The 26,622-nt window shown below is 36.6% G+C and overlaps 1 protein-coding gene across 1 annotated transcript in view; it reads right to left on the bottom strand.

The window, feature by feature from the left end:
* Nucleotides 1-26,622, bottom strand: part of COL25A1 (collagen type XXV alpha 1 chain) — a 568,912-nt gene that overhangs the window by 200,436 nt on the left and 341,854 nt on the right. Inside the window, exon 5 of the mRNA XM_072623878.1 lies at nucleotides 14,229-14,246. Coding sequence (XP_072479979.1) covers nucleotides 14,229-14,246 — 18 coding nt within the window. The remainder of the gene's footprint in view (nucleotides 1-14,228; nucleotides 14,247-26,622) is intronic.

Here is a 26,622-nt window from a genome sequence, read left to right as displayed (position 1 = left end):
TGTATGCCTGTGAAACCTGGACAGTCTACCAGCGCCATGCCAGGAAACAGAATCACTTCCATTTGAACTGTCTTAGGAAGATTCTGAAGATCACCTGGCAGGATAAGGTACCAGACACTGAAGTCCTAGCTTGAGCTGAACTGCCAAGTATTCAAACTATGCTTCAGAGAATGCACCTCCAATGGGTTGGCCATGTTGTTCAAATGCAAAATGTATGCTTGCCAAAAAGATTATTTTATGGAGAATTCACACAGGGGAAATATTCACATGGTGGTCAGAAGAAGCGATACAAGGACACTGTCAAGATCTCTCTAAAGAACTTTGGAATTGATTGTGTGACATGAGAGACACTGGCACAGGACTGCTCAGCATGGTGTGCCCACATCAGAGAAGGTGCTGTGCTGAATTGAAACATTTATGATAATCAAAGAGTGATGGTCACAGATTGAATTATTTTAAAGAAGCCCCCAACGGTATTTCATCACCAAATGAAGATGAAATGGCCTGCCACTCTATAAACCCTAAATGTAACTCAGGGAGATGCAGATTAAATATATGCCATTCACAGAAACATGTGGATTGCCTAATAGTCAATCAATAGATTGTCTGATTTTTCATTTTCACTGCAGCTCAAAACTGACAAGCTCAAGCGATCCACCAGCCTCAGCCTCCCTAGTAGCAGGAATTCTAGCACCACCACCCCGTTAGCTCTAAATGTTTGCAAAGTGCTTGATATAGATTATCTTGACCTGAGTTACATACAACTTGTCAGGAATGAATAAAACAAGGTCAGAAGATCATAGGTCAAGAGGGACTATAAAAATCACTTAGTTTGACGTCTTCATTTACAGATGAGGAAATTAAAGCCCTGAGAATGGATGTGCCCAAGGTCACGTAGTCAAATGGGATTCCAACCCTGGTCCTTCTAGGTTTCATGTTCTTTCCCTTACAACCAGAGGCATAGCAGTCAATGTTTAACAACGAACTGGGGGAGGGGAAACGTACCCATAACACACTTGAAAGTTTAATCAGCATTACTACCATTTTCTTCATCACTTTCTTAAGTCCAGACCAATGGTGTCAGACTCAGATAGAGACAGCCCACTAACACATACAATGAGGATCTCTGTGGGTTTTGCATATTGACTTAGAAAACCACATATTAACATTTTTGTACTTTTATTTATTTTGTGCACTATTTCCCAATTACATTTTTATCTGGTTCTGGTTTTACTCAGGAGCATCGGCTGAGTGTATTTGGCTGGCAGGCTGGGTTTTTTCACCTCTGGTCTAGACAATCAGCCCTCATCTGTATCATTTCGAGGTGCAAATGCTCCCAATGAAAATTTAACAATTCGCTCTCTATAGAAGCTAGTTCCAGCACACCTCTGAATTATAGTACATTTGCATGTCATTAAAAAGTTTGGAGAAATTGTGCTACTCGTTAGTACAAACATGCTTCCTGACAAATTGGGGTCTAACCTTCTGCTTTTCTCCAACTTGTCCAAAATGTTGTGTGACAAAAGGAGATGGTTTCTAATCCAATAAATATCTTTGATAGAAAACACAGCCTCATTTTGTTACTGGAAGTGTCCTCCCTAATTTCATCAGGAATTGATTCAGAGTCAAGATTGAATACTGAGAGGACCCTATGTCATATCATTTCCACTACACAAAATAACTACATGAAACATATAAATATGGATTATAGTATAAAATGTTGCATGTTGGAAATGCCCACGTGCATGGTTATGTATTTCCTTAAAAGTTCTAATGAAAAGACACAAGGTATTTTCAGCACAATGAATTCTTTCTGCTTTGTTAGCCATAACTTAACACTACCTATTATACTACTAACAAAATATTAATGTTCAGATTTTAACAATAATTCACATGTCAGGACAAAGAAAAATATGGCCAATGGTTTTCAATGAGATATAAAGGAGAAAGTGTAATGCATTAATATTTGGGGCATGATAATGTTTTGTTAAGTCTAACATGATTTATTTAGGATAGAATATATTACCACTTTAATGTGACAGGTCTATTATCCACTGAGAAAAATGCAGACTACTCAGCAGCTTCCTATACCAAAAAAAGTTGTTTGAATTTCTTGGATCATGCATGCATTTTCTTCCCTCCCCCCAACAATGAGCCTACTGGGATCTGTAAGAGATTGGATTGGAATGCAAACCTGAAATATGGGGATCACTAAAGTGATACACAAGAAGATTAAGACAAAATTAAAAACACATGCAAAAGCAAGGGGCAGCAAAGTGCTACAAAGCCTATTCAAATGTGGCATCTTGTTCCAGTCAGATCATTTCTAACAACACAGGAAAAAGTTTCATTTTTATAAGCTGGAGGAGGGGCTTGCAATGATAATGCAAAGAAAGAAGAAACGACCAAGGGATAGAAAGGATTCCTCAAAACTCTCCATTGTTTTTCAAAAGCCATTTTCAAGTAACACACATGGAAGGAAGACATACGACCATATGGGCAATTGTCTTGATGGGATTTGTGTGTGGTTTTCCAACTTGCATTTTTTTCCCACTGAGTAATACAGAATTATGGCATGCAGGCTACTTAGGTCCTTTCACTTCCTACAGGGATTGCTTTTCCTTTATGTACAAGAGGCAGCTCCACAAAATATTAACATTTAGGATAAGAGGGAGGGAATACGGGACCTCTGTCATTTACACAGAAGAAATGGCTTTACTTTGGAAAGACTACCTGTAGTTCATTTTTAAGGCTCCTTGTCTCAATTTTCCTCTATTGAATAGCTGCTACTGAAGTTTCTTTTGGCTACAAAAAGTGTAGTTTATTTTTGCAAGTAAGCCCTGGAAAGAATATTGCATTTTTGTTTTATAAAGCAGTGGATTTATATCAAATTAGATTACTATTGGAAGAGTTCACCTTCTAGTAGTGTGTCTACATCAACTATGAAATATATTTTATAGTTGCTTGAATTCCAATAAATGTAAACCAGGCCATGGGCCAGGCAAAGCAGTCTGGCTTTTTCTTTTTTAGTATAGGTCATGAGTATAGCTACTTGTTTCATTATGTCTCCAAGTTAATATTCGATGTGCCTTTTCTGAAAGGATTACAGAGCTCGAAGTCCTTAGAGACAACTCAGATGGCTCTACCTATGGTATTCTGCGATGTGCCTTTTCTGAAAGGATTACAGAGCTCGAAGTCCTTAGAGACAACTCAGATGGCTCTACCTATGGTATTCTGCCAAAGAAATTCAGAATTATTCATTAATAATATTGCTCTTCCACCTTCTGTTGGCTTTTTCCTTTGCACGTCTAAGTAATGAACTGAAGCACCATAAATCAAAGTATATATGCTTTAAAAAGAGCAAATATAAAAGCAATGAATATCAGTGGTAGGATTAGATGTTTATGTGATGAGTTTACAAGCCATTACACTCATTTTCCAGTAAGAAATTGCTTTGATGATTACTGCTGTGTAATATAGTTTGAGATCTAGTGCTGTAGGCCCCCTTCCTTCATATTGGGTTTTTTTCAACAATTTCCTTGCTATTCTTGACTTTTTATTCCTCTGGAAGAATTTTATTATTATGCTTTCTAGCTCTATGAAGTAATTCTTCAGTAGTTTGGTATAGCACTCAATAAGAAAATCAATTTAGGTTATATTAGCATTTTTATTATATTGACTTGGTCAACCCATGAAAAATTAATATGTCTCCAATTATTTAGATCTGTCTTTATTTATGTGAAGTGTTTTGTAATTGTATTCCTGTGTATGTCTTGGCAAGTAGACTCCCAATTATTTTGTACTATCCACAATATTTAAAATGGAATTTCTCTTTCTATCTCTTCCTGCTGTGTTTTATTGGTAATATATGGAAATGCTGATGATTTGTGTGGGTTTCTTATATATCCTGTAGCTTTGTTTAAATTGTTGATAGTTTTGAATATTTTTTGTTAGCTCTCTAATGTTTTCTAAGCATCCTACCATATCATTTGTGAAGGGTGACAGTTTTGTTGTCTTGTTTGCCTTATTGCCTAAACTTTATTCTTTTACTTTCTTTTTTTATTGTCATTCCTATAAGCTAGCAGTTCTAGTACTATATTGAATACTAATGGTGATAATAGACATCCTTGCTTCCTCTTATTGGGAAGGTTTCTGGTATATCTCCATTAGAGATAATGCTTGCTCTTGGTTTTAGATAAATATTATTTATCATTTTAAGAAAACCTCCACAAATTCCTGTGTTCTAGTGTTTTTAATAGGAATGGGTGTTTTGTCAAAAGATTTTTCTGCATCTGTTGATATAATCATATTTTGTTGGGTTTTTTTATTGATAGAGTTACTTACAGTTTTCCTAATCTTAAACCAATCCCAACTTCCTGAATATATACTTCCACTTGGTCATAGTGTATGATCTTGCCAGCATTTTATTTAAATTTTTTGCATCAATATTTGTTAGGAAAATTGGTCTGTATTTTTCTTTCTCTGTTTTTGCTCTTCCTGGTTTAGGTATCCAAACCATATTTATGAAGTCATTACATTTGGAAACAAAAGTGTTGACATTCTGTTCAGTCACTATTCACAAGACAGCATTTAAGAGTTGTGTTTTCCCATTCAGCAAGTAACTCTCATAAGTTCTCACAGTTGGATGGGACCCCAAAGCCATTTAGTTCAACTCATCCCTAAATATGAATGCTCTATACAAAATCCTTGATGAATTTGATCTTCTATGTACTTAGTTATTTGCACATTGTCTCTACTGTTATTATATAAGCTCTTTAAGGAAAGGATCATTTTTATCTCTCTGCATCCCCAGTATTTAGCAAAGCGTCTGGCACATAGTAGGCATTTAATCCGTTGGTTGCCTTAGTTTGTCAATTTGTTACATTACAGTGACAATTCTTTCTTCTCAGAAGGATGCCCCATTGGTAGGAACATAATCTTATACTTCCTGCAGCCAAACCTTTAAATGCAACACAACTCACAAGTCTATCACTCTAAATATGTTGGTAGCAGCATTACTGTAAAATGAGAAAACAAACCTGGCAGGTAAATGATGCTTTAAATATAACTCTCTACAGTTGCCAATCACACACAACTGAAACACTTTTTAAGTACTAGGTTGTAACAGAATGTTTCTAAGAACAAATATCATTAATTTTCAGGCAGAAAAGTGGCTTTCTTTTCAAAGTAGACTTTAGTCATCCTGCCAACATTATCCTGAGTCCCAGGATGGTAGCCAAGATAGCTTTCACAGAATCAACCTGTATTTAACCAAGCATTCTCCTATACAACATCACTGAAAACAATCTAGTATCTTCTGAAAGACTCCTACTGAGAGAAAATCCACGACAGAGTATCAAAGAACAAGCCATTTCACCTAAGGACAATCTCATCATATAGAACGGTTGGTTTTTTTGGTGTTTTTTTTAAAATCTCAACTCAATATGCATCTTTGCAACTTCCACCACTGGCTCCCTACTTCTGGATTTTTGGGACTATGCATAAAACAGATCTAATTATCCCTAGTTTATTGCCTAGTGGGACAGGGGTAGACCAGAAGAAAGAAGGAAGGCTTTCGTTCAGCTTCCTTGTGTTTGTCCTTCATTCTCAAAGAGGACCATGACATCAAGATGATGACATGACATGCAGTTGACTTTGATTTGAGTGAGGGAGGGCTGTGCAAGGTCACCAACCTCACTTTCTTCTCCTGAGCCATTTGGGTCCAGTGGCCGGACATTCATCAGGATGACTGAAGATGGCCCAGGATGCAATGTGAGATCCTGACCGTCAGTCTTATCACATTCTCACTTTGAGTGAGATACACGCATTCAATAAATAGGCTTCTTTAAGTAGTTACTTAAGGGATGGCCCCTTTAATAAAAAAAAAATCGAACTGGGAAGAAAAGACCCTCAGGGTTCCTGGGTAAAAGAGAAAAAATCATTATTTAATAATTACAATTCTGGAGCTCATGTTCAGCTTCCTAAATACAAAATAATAGCATGAATGGTGGCTAACATCTTTTCAATGGTTCTATCTTCATGTAATCCCCCCAAATAAAAATCAATATAAAAGATAGCCAGGTAAGATTAATTTCAACACATCATTGAAGAATCAATCATCTTCACAAATTTGATTTCATAACCTGTGAAAAAGAGTAGTCTATGAAACACTAATTTTAATGATAAATACAAACTCTTTCCTCCTCCCTCTTGTTCTCCTTTATACCTTACCTTCTTTCAACACTCACTTCATTGTTTTTTTACCTACCCATTTCCTTATATCTTTCTGATGTAATTTATTCAATTCTCTGCATTCTAAATGCCTCACTTCCCCCATTACACCTTACTCATTTTTTCTTCCATCACTTTTTCTCCATCAACACCTTAGACACACTCTTCTACTTTCACAATTACCAACAGTCTAGACAATGAACTTAAAATCAGAAGACCTGGATTTAGCCTTATCTCTTCCAATAACTTTCTATGTGATTCTGGGAAAGTCACATCCTCTCCAGCGCTTGGTTTTTAATTCATAAAACTAAGGAGTTAGGTAGGTCTTGGAACACAAATGCCCACTTAGAGTCACTTAGAATCTCCACTTCTTACATAAAATGACTTTTGGTTTCTATTTTTCAAAGACATGTGTAACCAGATTAACAAGTCTTTTGTAAGGTGAAACCAAGGTTTTCTTTAGACGCTGGCTAGAAACTTAAGACAAATTGACAATTTAAGTTCAGGGGGTAGAGCTGGTCACTCCAACTCTATGATTTCAAGATTTATGGCAGCATCTTCCTAGCTCATCATCCTTTTTCCAGTTACTACTGCAACCCAAACACAGCAGCCAGAATAATTTAATTTAAACACTGTTATAATCATGTCACTCCCTTGATCAAGAACTATTGGGTGCCTCTCTCATGTTATTAATCTTCTAAGCATCCTAACCCTTTAGTAAAGAATGTTTTTCTTAATTTCCCAATCTCAGTCCAGCTTCCTTAATAAACTAACCTAAATCTCCCTTTTAACTATCATGTTGGGGGGAAAAATAAGCTTCGTTAATTTACATGGAATTTGGGCAACTGATAATGGTTAGGCTAAAATATAGCTTCTTACCATCTATTTTTTTAAGTTTACTTTGCAAATTATTATTGCAAACAAGATTAAAAGGGAGAGAGATGTTGAATATCCTGAAGGAAATAAACTTTAAGTTGATATTCATGCTATAAAAATCACAAAAGAACACTCTCCTGTTTGTGGCTTTGATTTCTCGGTTCTAGATATGCCCCTTCCTTCAAACACACTGTCTTGCATTCTCCCTTCAAAATAACTTCCAGGTACCATTATTATACAATGGGAGGTTTCTCTCTGATTTCAGGTCCCTGTGATGTAAGTATTAGGAGAACCAACTAGATAACCCTGAGTGAAGATGTTTTTCTGTACAAAACTCATAATGTAGTGGTGATGGTAAAGCCATTGGCATACCCAGAAGAGGCAGAAGGAGTAGAAGAAAACTGGCCAAGCCAAAACCATGGCAACCACTGTACTGCAGCATCATTGACCTCCTTCTTACATCACCACACACAAGTCCCGTAGGCATTCTGACCACAGCCCGCTCTTCCATGTCCAGACCAGGAAGTACAGGTCCTATCTGAGCACTAGCCTACTGTGATTGGGGGTACATGGGAGTAGAATTTAAGCTGCTTTGGTTGCAACTTTCCCATGTTGTACCTTTTCTTAAGTGTCTCCTTGTGTAAGTTAAAAATATGTTGTAATAAAAGTCTAAGTATTTACTGGAAAACATTAAGTATTTACTGGCTAGCTTGCTTTGTTTGTGAAACAGATGGGGTCAATGCTACAACTGACTGGGACGTGTTAGTCTTCCTTATTTGAACAGAGAATTTTACAACTTTCAACCTCAGAATGGGAAAGAACCTAGGCAGTCCTCTAATCCATTAGAAAAAGAATTAATGCACCACTTATGACCTTTATCTATTCATTAAATAAGTCTGGCAATAATACTCCTTGAACTAGGTAACAACAGCACTTCTTACTGTCTGTATGTTTCTTATACTAATGGCACTTCTTGCCAAATGTCTATAACTAGGAATTTCCACTAAAGTAAAGGTTCTTTATCTTTTTGTGTGTCATAAACCCCTTGGCTACAACCTGGCAAAACAGAATCGTGTTCCTAAATGCATAAAATCAAATGCACAGGATTACAAAGGAAATCAATTATATTGAAATTAAGAGGTAATTTTGTTTTCCATCAAGTTTACTGACCTCCTGAAAGCCAATTGGAGCCCAGGGACCCCAGTTTAAGAGTCCCCACATTAATGTTTACTGACTTTTCCCTCAATTATTCCGATTTGCTAAAGATGTATTGCATGTCTATTACTGTTGTAATCTAAGCTTTCTAAGCAAAGAAAGGAAGAAAAGGAAAACATGCCAAACATTAACAACTGATGTTACAGATTTTGGCATTGAAGACAAATTGCTCTGAAATAAAACATCTTTTAACAAATTAGAAACTCAGTGTTCAAGGACACTTGTTTCAGAGCAACTGAATTCATGTACAAAGGTCCTGATGCGGAAGTCATAGGCAAATATCAAGCATGAACTGGGTAATTTTAGTAAGGTGACATGCCTACAGTCTTAGCTAATTTATCAAGTATTTGGTTAATGGCCCCCACCTTTGACTTTCTGAGTAGCTTAAAGTTATGTGACTATTTTTGTTTCAGTTTAACAAAGCTATTTTCAGAAAAGAACTTTTATGCAATTCAGTTGGACTTTAATGACTGAGTGTGAACTACCCTCTCACTCAATCAATAAACACGTATTACGTACCTAATATATGCCAGGCAGATAGTTAGGTATTTTGGTAGGTAGAGTATCGGCTTGGAATCAGAAATGCTTAAGTTCAAATCTGGCCTCAGACACTTACTGACAATTAACTTAACCCTGTTTGCCTCAGAATCCTCATCTACAAAATGAGCTGAAGAAGGAAATGGCAAAACACTCCAGTATCTTTGCCAAGAAAGCCCCATGAACAGTATTGGTTTGCTATAGTCCACAGGATCATGAAGAACTGGACACAATTAAAAAGCAAGATGTCAGGCACCATGCTAACCTCTGGGAAGACAAAAGGAGGCAAATGGTTGTCCCTGACTTCAAGGAACTTACAATCTAATGGTGGAGATAACTTCCAAACCAATATATACAAAGCAAAAATGAATCATTAACAGAGGGAAGGCACTGGAATGAAGAGGAATTGGGCAAGGCTTCCTGTCCAGGGTAAGGTTTTAATTGGGACATAAAGGAAGCCAGGAAGATCAATAGAGAGGATGAAAACAAAGTGTTCCAGACATGGTGGACAGCCATTGAAAATGCCCAGGGCCAAGAGATAGTATTTTATTCATGGTACAACAAATAGGTTAACATCACGTGTCAGAGAATAAAGCATAAGTAAGAAGGCCGGAAAGATAGGAGGGGGCTAGGTTGTGAAGGGCTTTAAATGTCAGAGTATTTTGTATTTGATCCAAGAGGCTATAGGAAACCACTGGAATCTAACGAACAGAGGAATGGCATGGTCTTCTCTGTTGCTAGACTGAGGGTGGGTTAAATTGCTTTTAAGCTAAAGATAAAACCTTGTTTTATGCTATAAATGAAGTTTCACAAACACATATGTATTCATACTATTTTTTCCTTGATCATAGAAGCTGTATAGTTCTTCTGAAACCTTCTGTAGGTCTCTTTTAAGCATATAAATCATGTATTCATTACAAAAGTGTAAGGGGATACTAGCATTGTATGCAAATTCCATTGCATGGACCTTATTTTACTTAGTAAAAACCAATCTTTTGATTTTGCCAAAGGTTTTATATCTATAAAGGATTTTTTTTTAAGCAAATTTGTATCCCTCCATACAAACCCTTTCTGAGTTCATGTACTAATCTACAATGCGATGTAGATATAAATGAGACATTTTTCTTTTCACATCAAAAAGCAAAGAAAAGGTCAAATGTAAATGAAATCTCTACTTGGATGATAAACACCCATCAAATTAACTGGACAGCTGGTTAAATATATGGATAAAAGCTGTTTTGTTGGATGATTCTTCAAGAACTTGGAATACATTTTCCCATAAAGTCAATGCTGTGAACTATGGTTGAGTTCCCTCCCAAAGTTATGGTTTAATTTAGTTTTGTTGCTTGCATTGATTTACACACGAACTAACTAGGATATTTTCTGTGTGTTCATTGTACAAAATGGAGTTATTTTGAGTTAGCACACCCATTATTTAAGCTCGTCACGTTTTTTCTTTTTCTTTTCTTTTTTTTCTTTTAGAACTGAAGAGAACTAGGAAAATCAATTTAACTTGAAAAAGAAAAAATGCATCATAGTGCAGAGCTGATATGAACTATGTGACATTTTTCTATAACTCGTGCGACTTTAGGCCACAGGAAAAACCACTAACCTGTATAGACAGCCCATAAAACCCTAATTATATATATATAACCTATTGAGCTGGTCCAACAATAGGCAGATTTTGGATAATCACTAAGGACAGGCAGGTAGGTTGTGAGTCAGACAGAATACTCGGCCTCAAGCCAGCGAGTTCTGAGTTCAAATGCAACTTCAGACTTTTACTATCTGTGTGACCCTGAGCAAGTCACTTAACCTGTTTGCCTCAGTCCATCTATAAAATGAGTTGGAGAAGGAAATGGCAAATTTTGAAGGGTTTTTTTGCTCATTTTTATGGACTTCTTTAGGTAATTGGGGTTTCGTGACTTGCTTAGGGTTGCACAGTAAGTGTCTGAGGCTAGATTTGTACTCAGTATTTTTGAATCTTAGTATCTTTGCCAAGAAAACTCCAAAAGGGGTCATGAAGAGTTGGACACAATTGAACAACAACAGATTGACAATGAGCTTGGAACCATATTTTTAAAAAGCACATTGAGATATAATGGAGAGAGTGATGAACTGGGAGTCAGAAAGGCCTATGTTCAAACTTTTCCCCTCGCATTTACTATACACACTTACCTAAGCATGACTTGTCAAACTCAATGTCCCAAGCAACTCCCAAGGACAAAATCCACCATGTCAGTATTGATAGAGAGAGCTGCTCACATTGATAAAATTACAGATCATTTGTCCAAATATAGGATCATAGATTTAAAGCTAAGAGAGATTTTGGAGATTATCTAGTCCAGTCACCTAATTTAACAAATGAAGAAATCAAAGCCAAGAAGGAAGAAATGACTTGGCTAAGATCACATAGGCATTAAGCAGTAGAACTAAAATTTAAAGTCAGTTCCTCTGACTTCATATGCTGCTTTTTCCCTCTATACCACACCATCTCCAATTGTGTGTCATATGTATGAGTTATATAAAGCCTAACTATAATTAACAGAAATGTTTCCATGGGAAAATTAATTCCAATTTGGAATGCCAAGAACATAGTCACACACAAACATTTATGTATATGTATGTAAATATATGTGTATTTATAATTGCTATATATGCATAGACATATCACACAAATGACATATATTCTCCTTTCTCTTCTTGGTTTCACACACTTAAAGAGGGGAGAGAGGTGAGATGTGGAGAAGAGGAGCAGTGAAGGAGAGGTACTTATCTTACATATAAATAAGTTGGAAACTTCTGAGAACTGAGGGAACAGACAAAGAAGTCTCAAATAAACCGAAATTCAATAGCTTATTGAAAGCTTAAGTATCAGAGTTTTATAAAAATACAGAGCTTGACAAATTCTTCCTTCAAAAAAAAGAAGTAGGCCTACTGCTTATGGAACAAAAATAAATTCACTTCAGATTTGGAGTCAACACTGCCCAAAAATTTTATGCAGTGGGAAACTTTTGGGGAAAGTGTTCATAGTATATATTACTGAGATCATTTTTTATTGAGCCAAACAAAAGAAAAAGGAAATTTTAAATGAAACCTGATCAAATAACAGAAACATTTCAGGAGTTTAAAAACCCTATAAAATGTAAAAATATCCATGTTTCACTTTTAAATATAGGTGGAATTTTTCTGTCACTGTTGGGTAACCTTATAGATCTGCGTGTATCAATCAATTTAATATGTACTTTTGGTAATTTTTTTCCAGAAAAGTTGACTTAAGGTAAAGTGTCAACATGAGATATCATATAGTGATATAAATTAGTTTGGTTGTATGCACTGATTTACACACTGACTAACCAGGGAACTTATGTGTTCATTTTATGAAGGGGAGTTCTTTTTTAGTCAAACAGTCTATTATTTAAATTCATCACAATTTTTAAACAACTAAAGAGAACTAGGAAAATCACTTTAACTTGGAAAAGAAAAATGTATAGAGGAGTATGGAGTTGATATAAATTATATGGCATTTTCTATACCTTATGAGACTTTAGACCATACTAAAAATCATTAATAATTTGATGGATCCATGATTTCAATGTGGGCACACCTTCTAATGGCACAGATTGCAACCCATTCATACTTATTCATCCTATATGACTCTTTCTCTTTTCCTCACTTAAAACCTCCACTAAAGTCCATTTAATATTCTGGAGGTGCTGGTCTTATAACACACTAGATGTACCAGCATAGAACTTGAATTGTCCAGCTTGACACACACCCCTTTCTCTTCCATTCATATAATGTCCTTAATGGCGTCTTTTATTATACCCTCTTTTCTTTGCAGTCATCCTTGGTGATAGGCTACATCTTTCACCTTTCTCTCGTTGTTCAATCTTGATTCTTTAGAGATCATGGTATTCACTGATTTGCAGCCATATAGTATAATGATATTTAAGATGGGTTTTTTTTTTTAATTTCAGAGAGTCACTTGTCTTTACTGAAAGCACGCTATAATTTTTCAAAGGCAATTCAACCCACTTTCATCTCACCCCCTTATGTCTAGACCAAACTCAACATCAATCCGTACTGACTCTCCAAAATCTACCTATTATTGGACCAGCTTAATAAATTACCCATCCAACTGTCTACCACAGTCTAGACAAAAGCCTTTTTTAATTCACTTGGGGGAGTTTTTATTTTACTCTGAAGGCAAAAAAACAGTTATTGGAAATTTTTAGCAAGGGAGAACCTATGCTTTAGGAATATTAGGTATTGGCAGCTAGGTGGCAGATAACATTAGAAAGACTGGAGCCAGGGAGACATTATTGTAAGAAGGGATGCAGATTCTTACTAGGATAGGGCCCATGTGAGTGGAGAGAAGGTGACAGAAGGTGACAGGTGAGAGAGATATTGAGGTGGTCAAATTAATAAGACTTAGCACCAGACTAGATATGAGGGGTGAGAGAAAGAGAGAAGAGTGTAGGCCAGTGTCTTCCCTTGTGAATCTGGGAAACTGGAAGTATGGCAGTGATTTCAACAGAAATCAGGAAGTTTGGAAAAACAGTGAGTTTGGGGTAGGAGATAATGACTTAGGTGGGTTGTCCACAGACATATATATCATATAGGTCAGAGATAGGACAAGACCCCACATCTTCCTGAAGACAAGGCTGCCATGTTGCCTCAAGCCCAATATTTATGTGTATCATTTAATAGTATTGTGTTACAAGATAATTTATATTAGTCACTCTTTCCTAATTCTTAATATTTTGAGGCTTCTGTGAGGCTTTATCTTAGCCTCTTTTTGTTGTTTTTTTTTGTTTTCTTTTACACACATTCCTCTGTTGGGCTCACTTTTCTCAATTTGTTTCTTGAATTCTCATTCCTTTCATTATAATGCATATCTTTCACAGTAGAAATGAACTGAAAATACCGACAATAATTGAGTTCCTATGAATAATTAATCAAAAGTAGCCCAGTAGGACTAGATCTGAAGTTGCTGGTCTGCGCAGATATACAACATTATTAGTACGTGATTAATAATCAGCTAATGCAAACCAGCTCACTCTCCATGTTTGCTAAGTTCTTCTATCTCACTTTCAAGTTTCGTGGCAATGTTTCAAACCAGTTAAGAGTCCTGCTTTATTTGGTTGTACGTTGTTAAACTCACCATCTGGTCAGACAGCTGATGTAACTGAAAGGGCTGAGAGGGGCCCCAGGCTTTCCTCCTAGGAAATATTTGTTCTACCATGTTGTGTAATGATTACCAGTAAATAGCTATTTTTAATATAGCGGTTGAAAAGAACTAGAGAAAATTTCAACTTTGAAGAATTAAGCTTTGGAATCAATTCCTTGTGAGGGAGCTCTCTTACCTGAGGACCCGGCTGACCCTGCAAATGAAGAGAAAAGCAAAGAATTACAAGATTGTTTTATTCCTCTTTTACTACCAGAGTTGATAACATGGAAAGATCTTATTTTTTCAAGTGTTTGTTGATTTTTTTTTTTAATATCACCCTCCTTTCCAAACTTTCATTTTGCCTCTGGCCTTCCCTACCTAGAGAGCTCATTCTTTACATGACAGAGAATTTTTACAAACAATAAAGAATGGGGGAAAAACAGTTCAGCAAAAAGTAGCCAGCCAATCAACTGAATTTGCAGGTAGGCAATGTCCCATGCCCATGACCCCCCACATCTGCAAATAAGGAAGACGGATCAATCCTTCTTATTTCTCCCTTGGGGCCAAACTTAAACTGACCTTCATTATTAAAAAGAAGGATCTCCCCACCCTCCACCTCCAAAGGAGGAATGAATTATGTAAATCTTTATTTGATGATTTCTTGAAGAATGCATTACATTCAATTGTCTATTGAATTCTTAATTCCATGTCAAGATAACTTCATTTAAAATCTTAAATTTTACAGTTTAACTCATCCAGCTCCAGAGTGACTTGGAAACACTAGCATTCACTGAAATGTGATTGGGGGATGATAGAGGAAAGGAAACAATAAATTGGTTCAATATATTATAATGAATGAGTCATTTGATGGAAAAATCTCCATAGCTCTGAGATCCAAATGTGTAGCTATGAGCTACAGCTTCACAGATGACCAGATCATATGTCATGACAAAGAGGCACATGAGAAGGAGGTACATTTTATGATTCACTGAGCCTTTGGCTTTCCTAGTATCCCAGGAACTTTTTTTCCCCTTTTTAATTCAATAGAATTGAGCCAAAGGCTGTAAAAAACATTATGAAACCTCTTCAGCTCAAGGAAAGGGGATCATAACTCCTAACACAGTCAATAAGGTTTATGACCTCTAACCAACTTAATGCATTTTGAATGTCATCTTTTGTTTGAGGCTGTTAACATTTTTAAAAACAACATAATTGAGCTGCTTCTCACCAGAAAAGAATCCCCCCCAAAACAAAAGAAGTCAATCACTAAAGAAATACAAGTATTGATTACCCATCACTTTCTTAAGCATCTTTAATCAGTTTTTCTATTCCATGAGATGACATGAAAGGGTTCTGTGAGTTAGAAAAGAGAAGAAACATTGATCATGGTGGGAACATGAGAGTTGGGCAGGAGGAGGAAGACAGGAACCAAGGAAAGCAACTTGAAAATGCCTGCTTAATCCTGCTGGAAAGAGGCAACCCTGGATCAGGGTTTCCTAACTTATGGTTCACAGACTCCCAAAGGGTTCGTGGATAGAAATCAAGGGATCTCTGAACTTAGATGGGAAAAAAATACATCTTTATTTCAGTATAATTGCCTTCCTTTGTAATTATATGTATTTTACCTTATGTGTATAAAAACCTTCTTTTGAGAAGTGGACAGTAGGCTTCACCAGATTGCCAGAAGGGGCCATCAGAGAGAGAGAGAAAGAGAGAGAGAGACAGAGAGAGAGACACAAAGAGAGAGAGAGAAGGAGAGGGGGAGAGAGAAAGAGAGAGAGAGGGAGAGAGAGAGGGAGAGAAGGAGAGAGACAAAATGAAAGAGAATGAGAGTGACAAAAATGAGAGAGAATAAGAGTGAGAGAGAGAAAATGAGAGAGACAATGAGAGAATTAGAGAGAAAGAATGAGAGTGATAGATAAAATGAGAGAGAAAATGAGACAAAATGAGAGAGAATGAGAGAGTGAGAGAAAATAAGAGATAAAATGAGAGGGAGTAAGGAGAGAGAAAGGGAAAAAGAGGAGAGAGAGAGAGAGCACTAAGAATCTCTGCTCTGAGTATTCTGACCTAGGATGCCCTGACAGGGACAGTGTAGACCAGTGGTATCAAATTCAAAGAGAAATGAAAATGGGGTGCTCACTAAACCATATATAAGGATCCTTATGGTCAGCATATTGACTTAGAAAAACACACTTAACATACACAGAGTGTATATATGCATGTATATATGTGTGTATATGTATACACAATACACATGTACATATTTGTATATACATATGTATGCACATGTATGCATGTATGTGTATACATAATACATATATAGACATATTTGTATATACACATGTATATATGTATATGCACAATACATACGTATTTGTATATATGCATATGCATACATGTGTATATATGTGTATGTGTGTATACACAATACATATAGACATTTGTATATATACATATACATATGTATACACGCATGTGTGTGCATGTATATATCTATATAAACACACACACACATACCCAATGTGCCAAGCACTGTGCTAAGAATTTACACATATTATCTCATCTGATCCTCACCAAGTTGTTTGTTCTTCATTCTCAAAGAGAATCAATGGCATCAGGAAGGTGATGTCATGAACTGCAAGTGAATTGGATTTTGGAGATGTAGGGCTATTCAAGGTGACCAGCCTCAATTCTACTCCACCACCACTGGGTCTAATGGCAAGTTATAGATTAGAATGACTAGAGATGGCCCTGGATGCAGTGGAAGAACTTGGCCTGTCTTTCCCCAGTCTCAATTTGTCCTGGGATACTGTAAACTGTCAAGAAGTTTACAAATATTATCTCATTGGATCCTCACAATAACTGTGGGAGGTAGATACTATTATTATCCCCATTTTATAGATGAAGGACAACTAGTGTTTCAGGCTGAATTTGAATTCCAGTCTTCCTGACTCCAGGCCAGACTTTCTATCCATTGGGTCACTTGGCTTTTGTTGATGGTGGTGTTTTTAATACATCAACACATTAAAAGTCAGAAAGAAAGTACATTTTTTTCTAGTTTTGAACTACACTCGGGAGTCTTGTGGCTCACAGGTAGACCGCCAATGGAGTGTTTGATGACTGTGGAGTAGAAACTTCACCAAGATATAGGAGGAAGATCTTGTTGGCCAACTAGTAATCTCCTGAAATATACTCATTTTGAATTTGTATGTATTTTATGCATATTTTGTATTTGCTTGTTTCTATAAAAAAATCAAATGTATATTCCTTATAGGCAGAGACTGCTTCCTTTTTGTCTTTATATTTTCAGCACTTAGCCCGACACACAGTAAGCAATTAATATATGCTTGTGGACTGATTAATAAAATATGGCCAGATTTTGAAGTCATCTGAGTGTGAAGGGAAACTGTGCATGCTTTTTGTCCGATTAGAATGCAAGCTCCATTCCAAAAGAACCCAGGGATTCTTTTGTTTTGTCTGTGGATCTCCAGCCCCTAGTAAAGACTTCATTCCAGCCTTCCCTACTATCCATCAGAAACCTCTTTATCCCGTATGATCACTCTAGTCCTGGAATTCACAATGTAGCAGCACTTTCCCACCAATGGCTTCTCCCTCTGATCGGATGATTACAAGAACCTCCTTTGGAGGGCGACTCCCAGACCAGCTAGCTCTTCATTTCTCAAACCACTACTCCAGACTTCTCTAGATTCCTGCACCCTGAACCTGACACCGGCAGACAGCCACCCAAACACACATTCAGCTTCCTTTTATATGTTATCTAAGCCTATTGGAATATAACCTCCGTGAGAGCAGGAAGTGTTTTTCTTTTTGCTTTTATCTGTATTGCCAGAGCTTAGCAAAGTTCTTGAAATATCAGAGATGCTTAATAAATGCTTGTTTACTGTAAGTGGTTAATAATTACTTGTTGGTTGATCGATCTCTATTCCTGGATCCCTCTTCTACAAAGTTAATAAAATAACCTTCCTAAAAGCAGTGGTCTGGTGATGGTCATTCCGTTGCTTAAAAGTTTTCAATGAGTATTTATTTCTTTAAAGATGAAACATAGACATTTCAGTTTAATGTTTTTTCACAATTTGTCTCTAATCTACTTTTCTAGAAAAGTACTTTTCCCATTACCTTTCTACCCCAATCCAGTTCTTAAGACATAGAAGTGATATCATAATTTATATGAGGTTCAGACTATAAAGTCAGTCTAGAAATTAAAAATCATATTTTGTCAAAATGACCATCTCTCTACAGGTCTCCAAGGTGAGCAGTATCTAACTTGTTGGAAGAATATAGAAAAGAGAAGTCAGTAAGCTGGATCCTTATTTTCCAAGTAAGATCCATGCTCGCTGTGTTGGGCTGGGGGTAAAAAGTGGGACTTAGTGCTACCTATAATTCAGCAGGTGCTGCTGTTCCCCTTGCCCAATATCCAGCTACTGCCCTTCTCTTCTGATATTCCCCTCTGTTCTCCTCCTGTCATCCCTTCCTTGAGCCTGAATCATTTATATTATTATTCCTTCCTTCATCTCTTTTTATTGACTGAGCAGTTGAATTCATCTAAGTTAAATGTAAGTATGTTAATGACTCCATTGTATGTCTAGGAGTGACAATATGTTTTCCAATCATATGTCAGCAACTTGTCAATTGACAGCCAATAAAATAAGAGGTACCAAGCTTAGGAAAAGCTTCCTTAAGTAAAAGATGCTCCCCCAAAGAATATCAAACTTGGCCTTTTTTCCATGGACAAGGTTACAGGGGCTTGTATATTAGCATATACAAGCCAATGCTGTCAAAAGAGCACTTAAATGTGCAAACAAAAATGCTTTTCCCATGGCTCTCACAGCACATAACTGGGCTGAAACTAACTGATATCTGACAGCTAACTAGGCATCTCTACCTTGGTTGAGTCACATAATAAAATGTCACAGTCATTAAAGTAGGCATTGGCAGCAAAGGGCATTGTGAGTGATGCCTGAACTACCCTGTGTCTTTCCTTCCTTGGGAAATCAAAGTCCATATAACTCATCTTGGTTTTCAATTTATGAAAAGAAAGTGTTCCAAGTTCATTTGAAAAGCTGTGCTTTCAGCATCTATCATTTGAATCCATCTTTTGAAATATTGAAATTCAAAATAAATGAGAATTCATCATCCCAGGCATTTCCATGAATAAAGAACTTCAAAAGTTCTTTTGAAGGTCAAATCAACAAGCAACAACTCTGTGCCAGGTATCGTGCTAAGCATAGGGATACAAAGAAAGTAAAGAAACAAAAAAAGATGGTCCTTTCCCTCAAAGAACTCATATTCTAAAGGTGGAGACAACATGCAAACAACTACAAACAAACAAGATATATACAGGATAAATTAGAGATTATTTCAGAGGGTAGGCACAATGATCAAGGTTGAGATAGTCCTTGAGAAGGGATTTCAGTAGATATTGGAAACTTGAAAGATATGAATCTCCAATTAAATGCAAGAAGCTTTTTCAAAATGAACTCCTTGTCTTCCTTAATATTTTGGCTCTCCTCATGACTGGGAGCAGATTCAAACATTAGAATGTAATAATTAATCAACAAGCATTAATTATGCAATGACTACATGGCAAATGCTGCAGGAAAGAGACACTGAGAATACAAAGACAAAGGGGATACTAGATGTTTTTCAAGAACTCAGAACATGCTTTGGTATAATCAAGATTTGAACATCAAAATCCTAGAAGATTTTTTCCTTGAAGGTTGGACTTGCATGACAGCTGGAACTCTGCTCCAGCCCTGCAGACTGCATGACTCTATTTTTTTAAACATCATGGTGCTGCTTCATAATCAGAATAGTTGGCATTTATATAGCATTTTAAGAGTTTGATCAAGTGAGTTACAAATATTATCTCATTTAAATCTCATGGCAATCCAAAGAGGCAGATGTTATTATTGTCATAATCTTACAGATGAGGAAACTGAAGTTAAGAAGGATTAAGGAATTTACTCAGGGTCATATAACTACTAAGTGTCTGATGGCAGATTTGAACTCAAGTTTTCCTGATTCCAAGTCTGACACTTTATCCATTGGGTCAACTAGCTGCCTCTATTTCTTGCCACCAAAAGAACCAAAGTTATTCTCATACAACATCTTCTGCATTATATAAACTTTCACAACATTGTATGTATATATGTATATATATTTAATTTAATAGCTTTTATTTTCTCCAATTACATGTTAAAATAATTTTAATACTCTTTTAAAGTTTTTAGTTTAAAATTTTTTTAAAAAATAAAAAAATAAAGTTTTGAGTTACAAATTCTATCCCTCCCTCCCCTCTCCCCTCCTTGAAACTGAAAGCAATCATATATATATATACACACATATATATGTATATATGTATGTATGTGTATGTGTATATATACATATACACACATATATGTGGGTGCATGAGCATGTGTGTATACAATGCTGTGACAATACATATGATACATTATTATATAAATATATAATATGTTATTTAGTATACATGTGTCTTGCTGTGAAAATACATATATTACTACATAAAATATAATAAATCATATTGTATGAATATGTCTAATGCAGGAAAAAAAACATAGGGCATTATGACAAAATTTATAGTATATATGTGTGGGTATTGCTATGAAAATACATATGATACATTATTACATAATATGTAATACATTGTATTGTATGTGTGTGTGTGCACATGCACGTGTATGTGCATACTCAGACAGTGAACTGTGAATTATATATTCAAATGATGATAGCACTGGGATTTAAATCAGCCAATAAAAATAAAATAAAAACAAAGCATGAAGGGCAGCCAAAGCTGTAGGTTGTTGCTGCATAGGGCGTGCAGAGTTTTCTGCTACAAGCTTTTCTGGTGCTCCAGAACTTGGGCTCTGTCCCAGGGTGTGGATGGGAACCTTGCCCAGCCCAGAGGTAATTATATAGAAAACATGACAAATATGTGAGTGTGGCCTAAAACCTGTACTAAACAGCACATGCCTTACAAATCTTGCACAAGATTTCAGTGCTGCCTCTCATAGCCAATATTATATAACTTACTGTTATCCAAAAGTCACACCAAGAAAGAGAGAGAGAGAGAGAAAGACAGAGAGAGAGAGAAGGAAGGAAGAAAGGAAGGAAGGAAGGAAGGAAGGAAGGAAGGAAGGAAGGAAGGAAGGAAGGAAGGAAGGAAGGAAGGAAGGAAGGAAGAAAGGAAAGAAGAAAGAGAGAAAACTGCATGGGGGAAAAACAGGCACCAAACAGCTGCAGTATTGTGGCCATCATTAAAAAAAGAAAAAAAAAGAAAACCATCTGGCCAAATGATCGAGGTGATAAGATGAGAGGGGTTCAACAATGAGTGGCAAAGGCAGCTGGTCGTGGAAGAATCCTGGGGCCATAAAGGACACCAGAGAAGAGTCAGGAAAGAGCCTCAGAGATAAAAACTTGTGCTTGAGAAGACTTGGAGAAAGAGATGAAGGCAGAATAAAAATTCAAGAGATAGCAAAAAGAATAGGCAAGAAATAGTATGGAGAGTGGGGGCAGGAAGAACCAAAGAAGATAGATAGGTAGATAGATAGATAGATAGATAGATAGATAGATAGATAGATAGATAGATAGATAGATAGATAGATAGATAGATAGATAGATGATAGATAGATAGATGATAGATAGAAAGATAGATAGATATAGATGTACTATATATACATATTATATATAATATATTTCATATAGAATACTTTAGGAATGGAGAGAGGCTTTAGGAGCAGAAAAGGAATAGATGACGTTACTAGGTAATTAAAGCTCAGAGGGAGACCTGGCCCCAAAGAAGAAAGAGATAAAACAAAAGATATTTGACATATATGTGTGACTCCAGGCAAATCATTTTCTCTGTCTGGGCTTTGGGTTCCTCATCAGTAAAATGAGGAGACTGGACCAGATGGTCCCTAAGGTTAGACGGAGGGCTGGAAGGGATCTCTTGCAGTCTGATCTCCTAATTATGTAGCTGATGAAACTGAGGTTGAGAGTGAATTGACTACTGAACTTAAAATCAAGTCTTCAGAGTTCAAATTTTGCCTCAGACACTTACGGACTATGACCCTGGACAAACCTCTTTGACAAAATGGGATAATGTTAACACTATTGTAAGGGAGTTATCATAAAGACTGAGACAACATGTGAAAGCACTTCACAAACCTCCAAGTGTTATATGTGTTAATTACTGTAAATCATATTCCCAGTGCCCCACAAATAGTATGTGTCTGAAATTGAATTAGAAAGCAGGTCTTTTAGACTCAAAGTCTGGAACTCTACCCTGTTCTAAATCACAACTCTATGATCTTCTGATATGGAATGACTATGAGGAAATAACTATAAATCTTGAGTTTAGAGAGTTTGGTTTTAGAATCTTTCAAAATGGCAAAAAAAGATTTCATTTTTTCCAGTTAAGCATATGGCCTGTTAATGAAAGATATTCTTAAACCTGTCACTAGAAAGGGGTTTAAATACTGAAAAAAAAAAAAACAAAAGCTAAAAATAATAATCACTTTAAAAACTAAGGCTCCCAAATCTGCCTTAAAGCACCCTTCTCCATATTTCACATTTATCCCATTTGCTCACAGAAATTTTCCTAAGCCTAGTTGGGATAATGAGCAAGTGTCAGGAATTGTGCCTTTTTTAAATCTGCTGTGATGAGCCCAAGATGGTCAGCTATAAGTTAGAACTTTTATGAACTTAAGTGATTTTTTTAAAGTTGAATTCTTAGAAAGAACTGGGTCAATCATGTTTTTGAAAAACAATCAAATCACCCAACTCTCCTTCCAATATAATCAAGTCTAGTGAAATAGTTAATCATAGGAACTCTGAAATAAAGAACAAATATGTGGACGTGGAAAATATTGAATGCTCTAGAAGATTTACTGTATGTCAACAGTTAGAAGTCGTGCCCTGAAGGCATCTTAGGCACTGGCATGAAGCGATAGGACTAGCAGGAAAGGCAGATCTCAAAAGGTAGTAATCAGAACAGCATGGCAGCAGCAATCAGCCAGTAGCTGGTGATTGACAAGAGAGTGTTCAAAAGAAAATGAAAGATTTGTGAGGCTCACAAACCATAATGGAACTATGGGCTGAAACATGAGATGTTGCATCTGGCTTATTTTTGGTTGTTTTAGCCCATTCAGGAATTCTATTAGTTAACCCTTCTGTGCAAGTCTGATTTTACAAATAGGATTTCCAGACAGTGAAAACACCCTTCTCCACTCCTCCAAAGCAATTTAGATTTCTGACAGAGGTAATTAGATTTTGCTACAGAATGGTTTGTCTTGATAGGGAATTTGCATTACTGCTATTCAGATAAAATAAATGATACTTTTGAATTAAAAATCTGTTGCATGTTGTTATTGTTTTAATTATTTTATTTAATTATTGAGCATTAACACACTCTGCAACATATCCTTTTCTTATGGTACATAGTTCCTACCTTCAATAAGTATCATCACATCAACAAAACTTGACAAACTGTTGTAGATTCCTATCATGTTAAAATTTAAGTAAAATGTCCAAGGAAGATCAATAGAACCCTGAAATTGTCATAGTTCATATTATCCTTGAACATGGAGATAGTGGCAGAGAAAGCATTAAATTTAAGGTCAGGAGTTCCAATTCTGGCTTACATTTTTACTAGTTGTACAATGTTGGGCAAGTTATCTTTATCAACAAATTATCAACCAATCAATATTTCTTAAGCACCTACTATATGTCAGGTATTGTGCTAAGTGTCAGAGATACAAAAAGAGACAAAAGATAGTCCCTGCTCTCAAGGAGCTTATAATCTAGTCATTAATCACTACAGTGAGTTTTGGTTTCTTCATCTGTAAAATGTGGATAATTACATATGAACCATCTACCTCATCGTCAGTCAACGAACATTGATTAAGGACCTACCAAATGCCAGGAGCAGGGTTTTTGTGAAGAAAGCTTCTGATAAAAAATTAAGGCACTACATACTTTTGAGTTATTATTTAATGCTACCACTTTAAAATAGCAATAAGTATAGAAGACACTATCTAGATGCTTGTTGAGTAAATGAATGAATGTAACAAGAAATTGATTACAAGCTCTGTGAAACATTTCCATCAGCCACTACGTATTCTTTTCCTTCCTATAGTCCTTTATAGAATCAAATGAGATATTTGTAAAAATATCAGAGCTTGACACATAGTAAGTGCTGCATAAATGCTTACTTCCTTCTCCCCTTTTCCATCACTTCTTACCCTCAACTTAAAGGAAGAGAACACTTCAGAACAAGCTTTCAGGTGAGTACCCACCATCAGAACCCTGACTCAATTATCTCCAAAGTAGTTTTCTAAAGTGACCTCTCTAATAGAGGTCCTATCTCCCACCTACAGTCCTTGAGACACACACATGGGGTCCCCTGAACTCTTTGCTCATGATCAAATAGATACATACACAGATATGTATATAGATGCTGGGCTAACTCTTCAATTGATTCTCACCAGAAGAAACTGTGGAGTCATTCATGTCTGAAGGGAAGAAAATGGATAGGATCTGTACCAACAGAGGAATGGGAACAATGAGCTTCCATCATCCTCAGGCTGCTTTCCAATTGATTCAAAAAACATTGTTTATTCCGTCTACAAAAATGTGTCAAGCATTGGATCAGGTGCTGTAAACACAAAGACAAAAATGAAGTAATCTCTGTCCTCAAAGAGCTTATATCCTGTTCAAAAGTAACACATATACACACACATATGCAAATATATACTAAGACATGTATATATATAAACACTTACACACATAAATATGTGCATATTTGTATGTATATATACATTATATATGTAAGTGTCCATTACATGGGCATTAGCAACTGGGGCATATCAGGCTAGATGACTAGGTAGGAAGTAGCACTTAATCTAAGCTGTGAAGGAAGCTACAGATGGAATCTGATCCCTGAAGGAAGCAGAGATGAGTAGGGAATACATTCCAAGCACAGTGACAGTCTGTGCATGAAAAAGGAGATGAGAGATGGAATGTCACAGGTGGGGAACAGCAAATAGAGCACTTGGGCTGGAATGTAGAGTGGGTAAAGGAGAATATATGTGTACTAAGCCTAGAAATGAAGATGATAGTCAGATTGCAAAGGGCTCTGAATAGAGGAGAGTGCATTTGATTCTAGAGGCAATTATGAGCCACTGGAAGACTTTGAGCAGGAGGATGGCAGAGTTGAAACAGGAATATCAACTTGGCAGCTATGTGAAGAGTGGACTGGACAGGTCAGGACTAGAGGCAGGAGGATCAGATAAAGTCCTCAGTTGGGAGGTGGTCATGTGAGCGGAGCACAGGGGATAGAAACAAGAAATGCTGTGGAGGTAAAACTCAAAGGATCTCATGAATCACTGGATATGAAAGTGGGGAAGGGGGAAAGTAAAGAGTCATACTCTGAGATTACATACTTTGTTGCCTAAAAGAATATGGTAGCTTTGATGAAATACAGATAGAAGATTTAAGGAAAAATAAAACAAATTATTTTAGAAATGTTGAGTTCAGGATGCCTACATGACATCAAACACTTACTGCATACCCAATAATTTTATAGGCAAGGTCTAAGAGCTGACTAACCTAATGGTAGTCGAGCTTTAGACAAATCCCAGAGGGGGAAAGATCAAAACCTCAGTTGGCTTCTCCCTTCTATATGACCAAAGGAAGACCCTCTGAACCTTAAAGAGTTGGAAGATTTGGACTTCCCATATTGGTAGTAGTATCCCAGGAGTAGTAGTGACCTCAGAACAAATTAAGGAAAATGTGATTTCAGGACCTGTAGAAGGAACTCAGCAGAGTGTTGTTCACACCACAGGGGAACTTCACCAGGATTCCACAGGCAGAGAAAAGGACTTGTACCCAGCCAAGAGTTCCATCCACCCAGCAGCCATCACAATTTACCTGCCACCATCCTACTCTAGTTTGATCAGGACCCTTCACAATGGACCTAGAGTTTTATCACTAGAGCAAAACCCAGTTGACTAATGACTGAATGAGTACAAACTAGCCCTCTTAGTTCACAATATTTTCTGGCTGGCCCTAGATATCAAAACATGTTTCAGTTTCCCTGGCCATTCATTCACTCATCTACCCAGGCCATCTTACCATCTGTCTCTTGCTGCCTGAATTCCCACATCTCCTCTACTTCCCCAGAACAAAACCTCATTCCCTGATAATATTTCCTCTCTATGTACTGTCTTCCCCTATTAGAATGTCAGCTCCTTTAGGATAAGTACTGTATTTTTTAATCATTACATCCCAAGTGCTTAGCCCAGTGTCTGACAGATAGTAAGTACTTAATAAATGCTTTTTCATCCATTTACTCATGTCCAATTAGGCTGTTGGTAATGCAAGAGCTCATGAAAGCAACTAGAGTTGGCTATATAGATCTGGGGGTCTTGATAGCAGATGAGCTCATAGAGAGAGAGTATAGGTACACTAACACACAGATGGCAAGAAATAGATCCAGCAAAGAACACGGGGAAGCAGAATCACTATTGAGAAGTCATAGCAGTTGCGTTGCT

The sequence above is a fragment of the Notamacropus eugenii genome, chromosome 7, assembly GCF_028372415.1.
Source record: "Notamacropus eugenii isolate mMacEug1 chromosome 7, mMacEug1.pri_v2, whole genome shotgun sequence".
Taxonomy (NCBI): domain Eukaryota; kingdom Metazoa; phylum Chordata; class Mammalia; order Diprotodontia; family Macropodidae; genus Notamacropus; species Notamacropus eugenii.
Note: the sequence above shows the minus strand (reverse complement) of the source record. Positions and strands in the feature narration are given on the sequence as shown.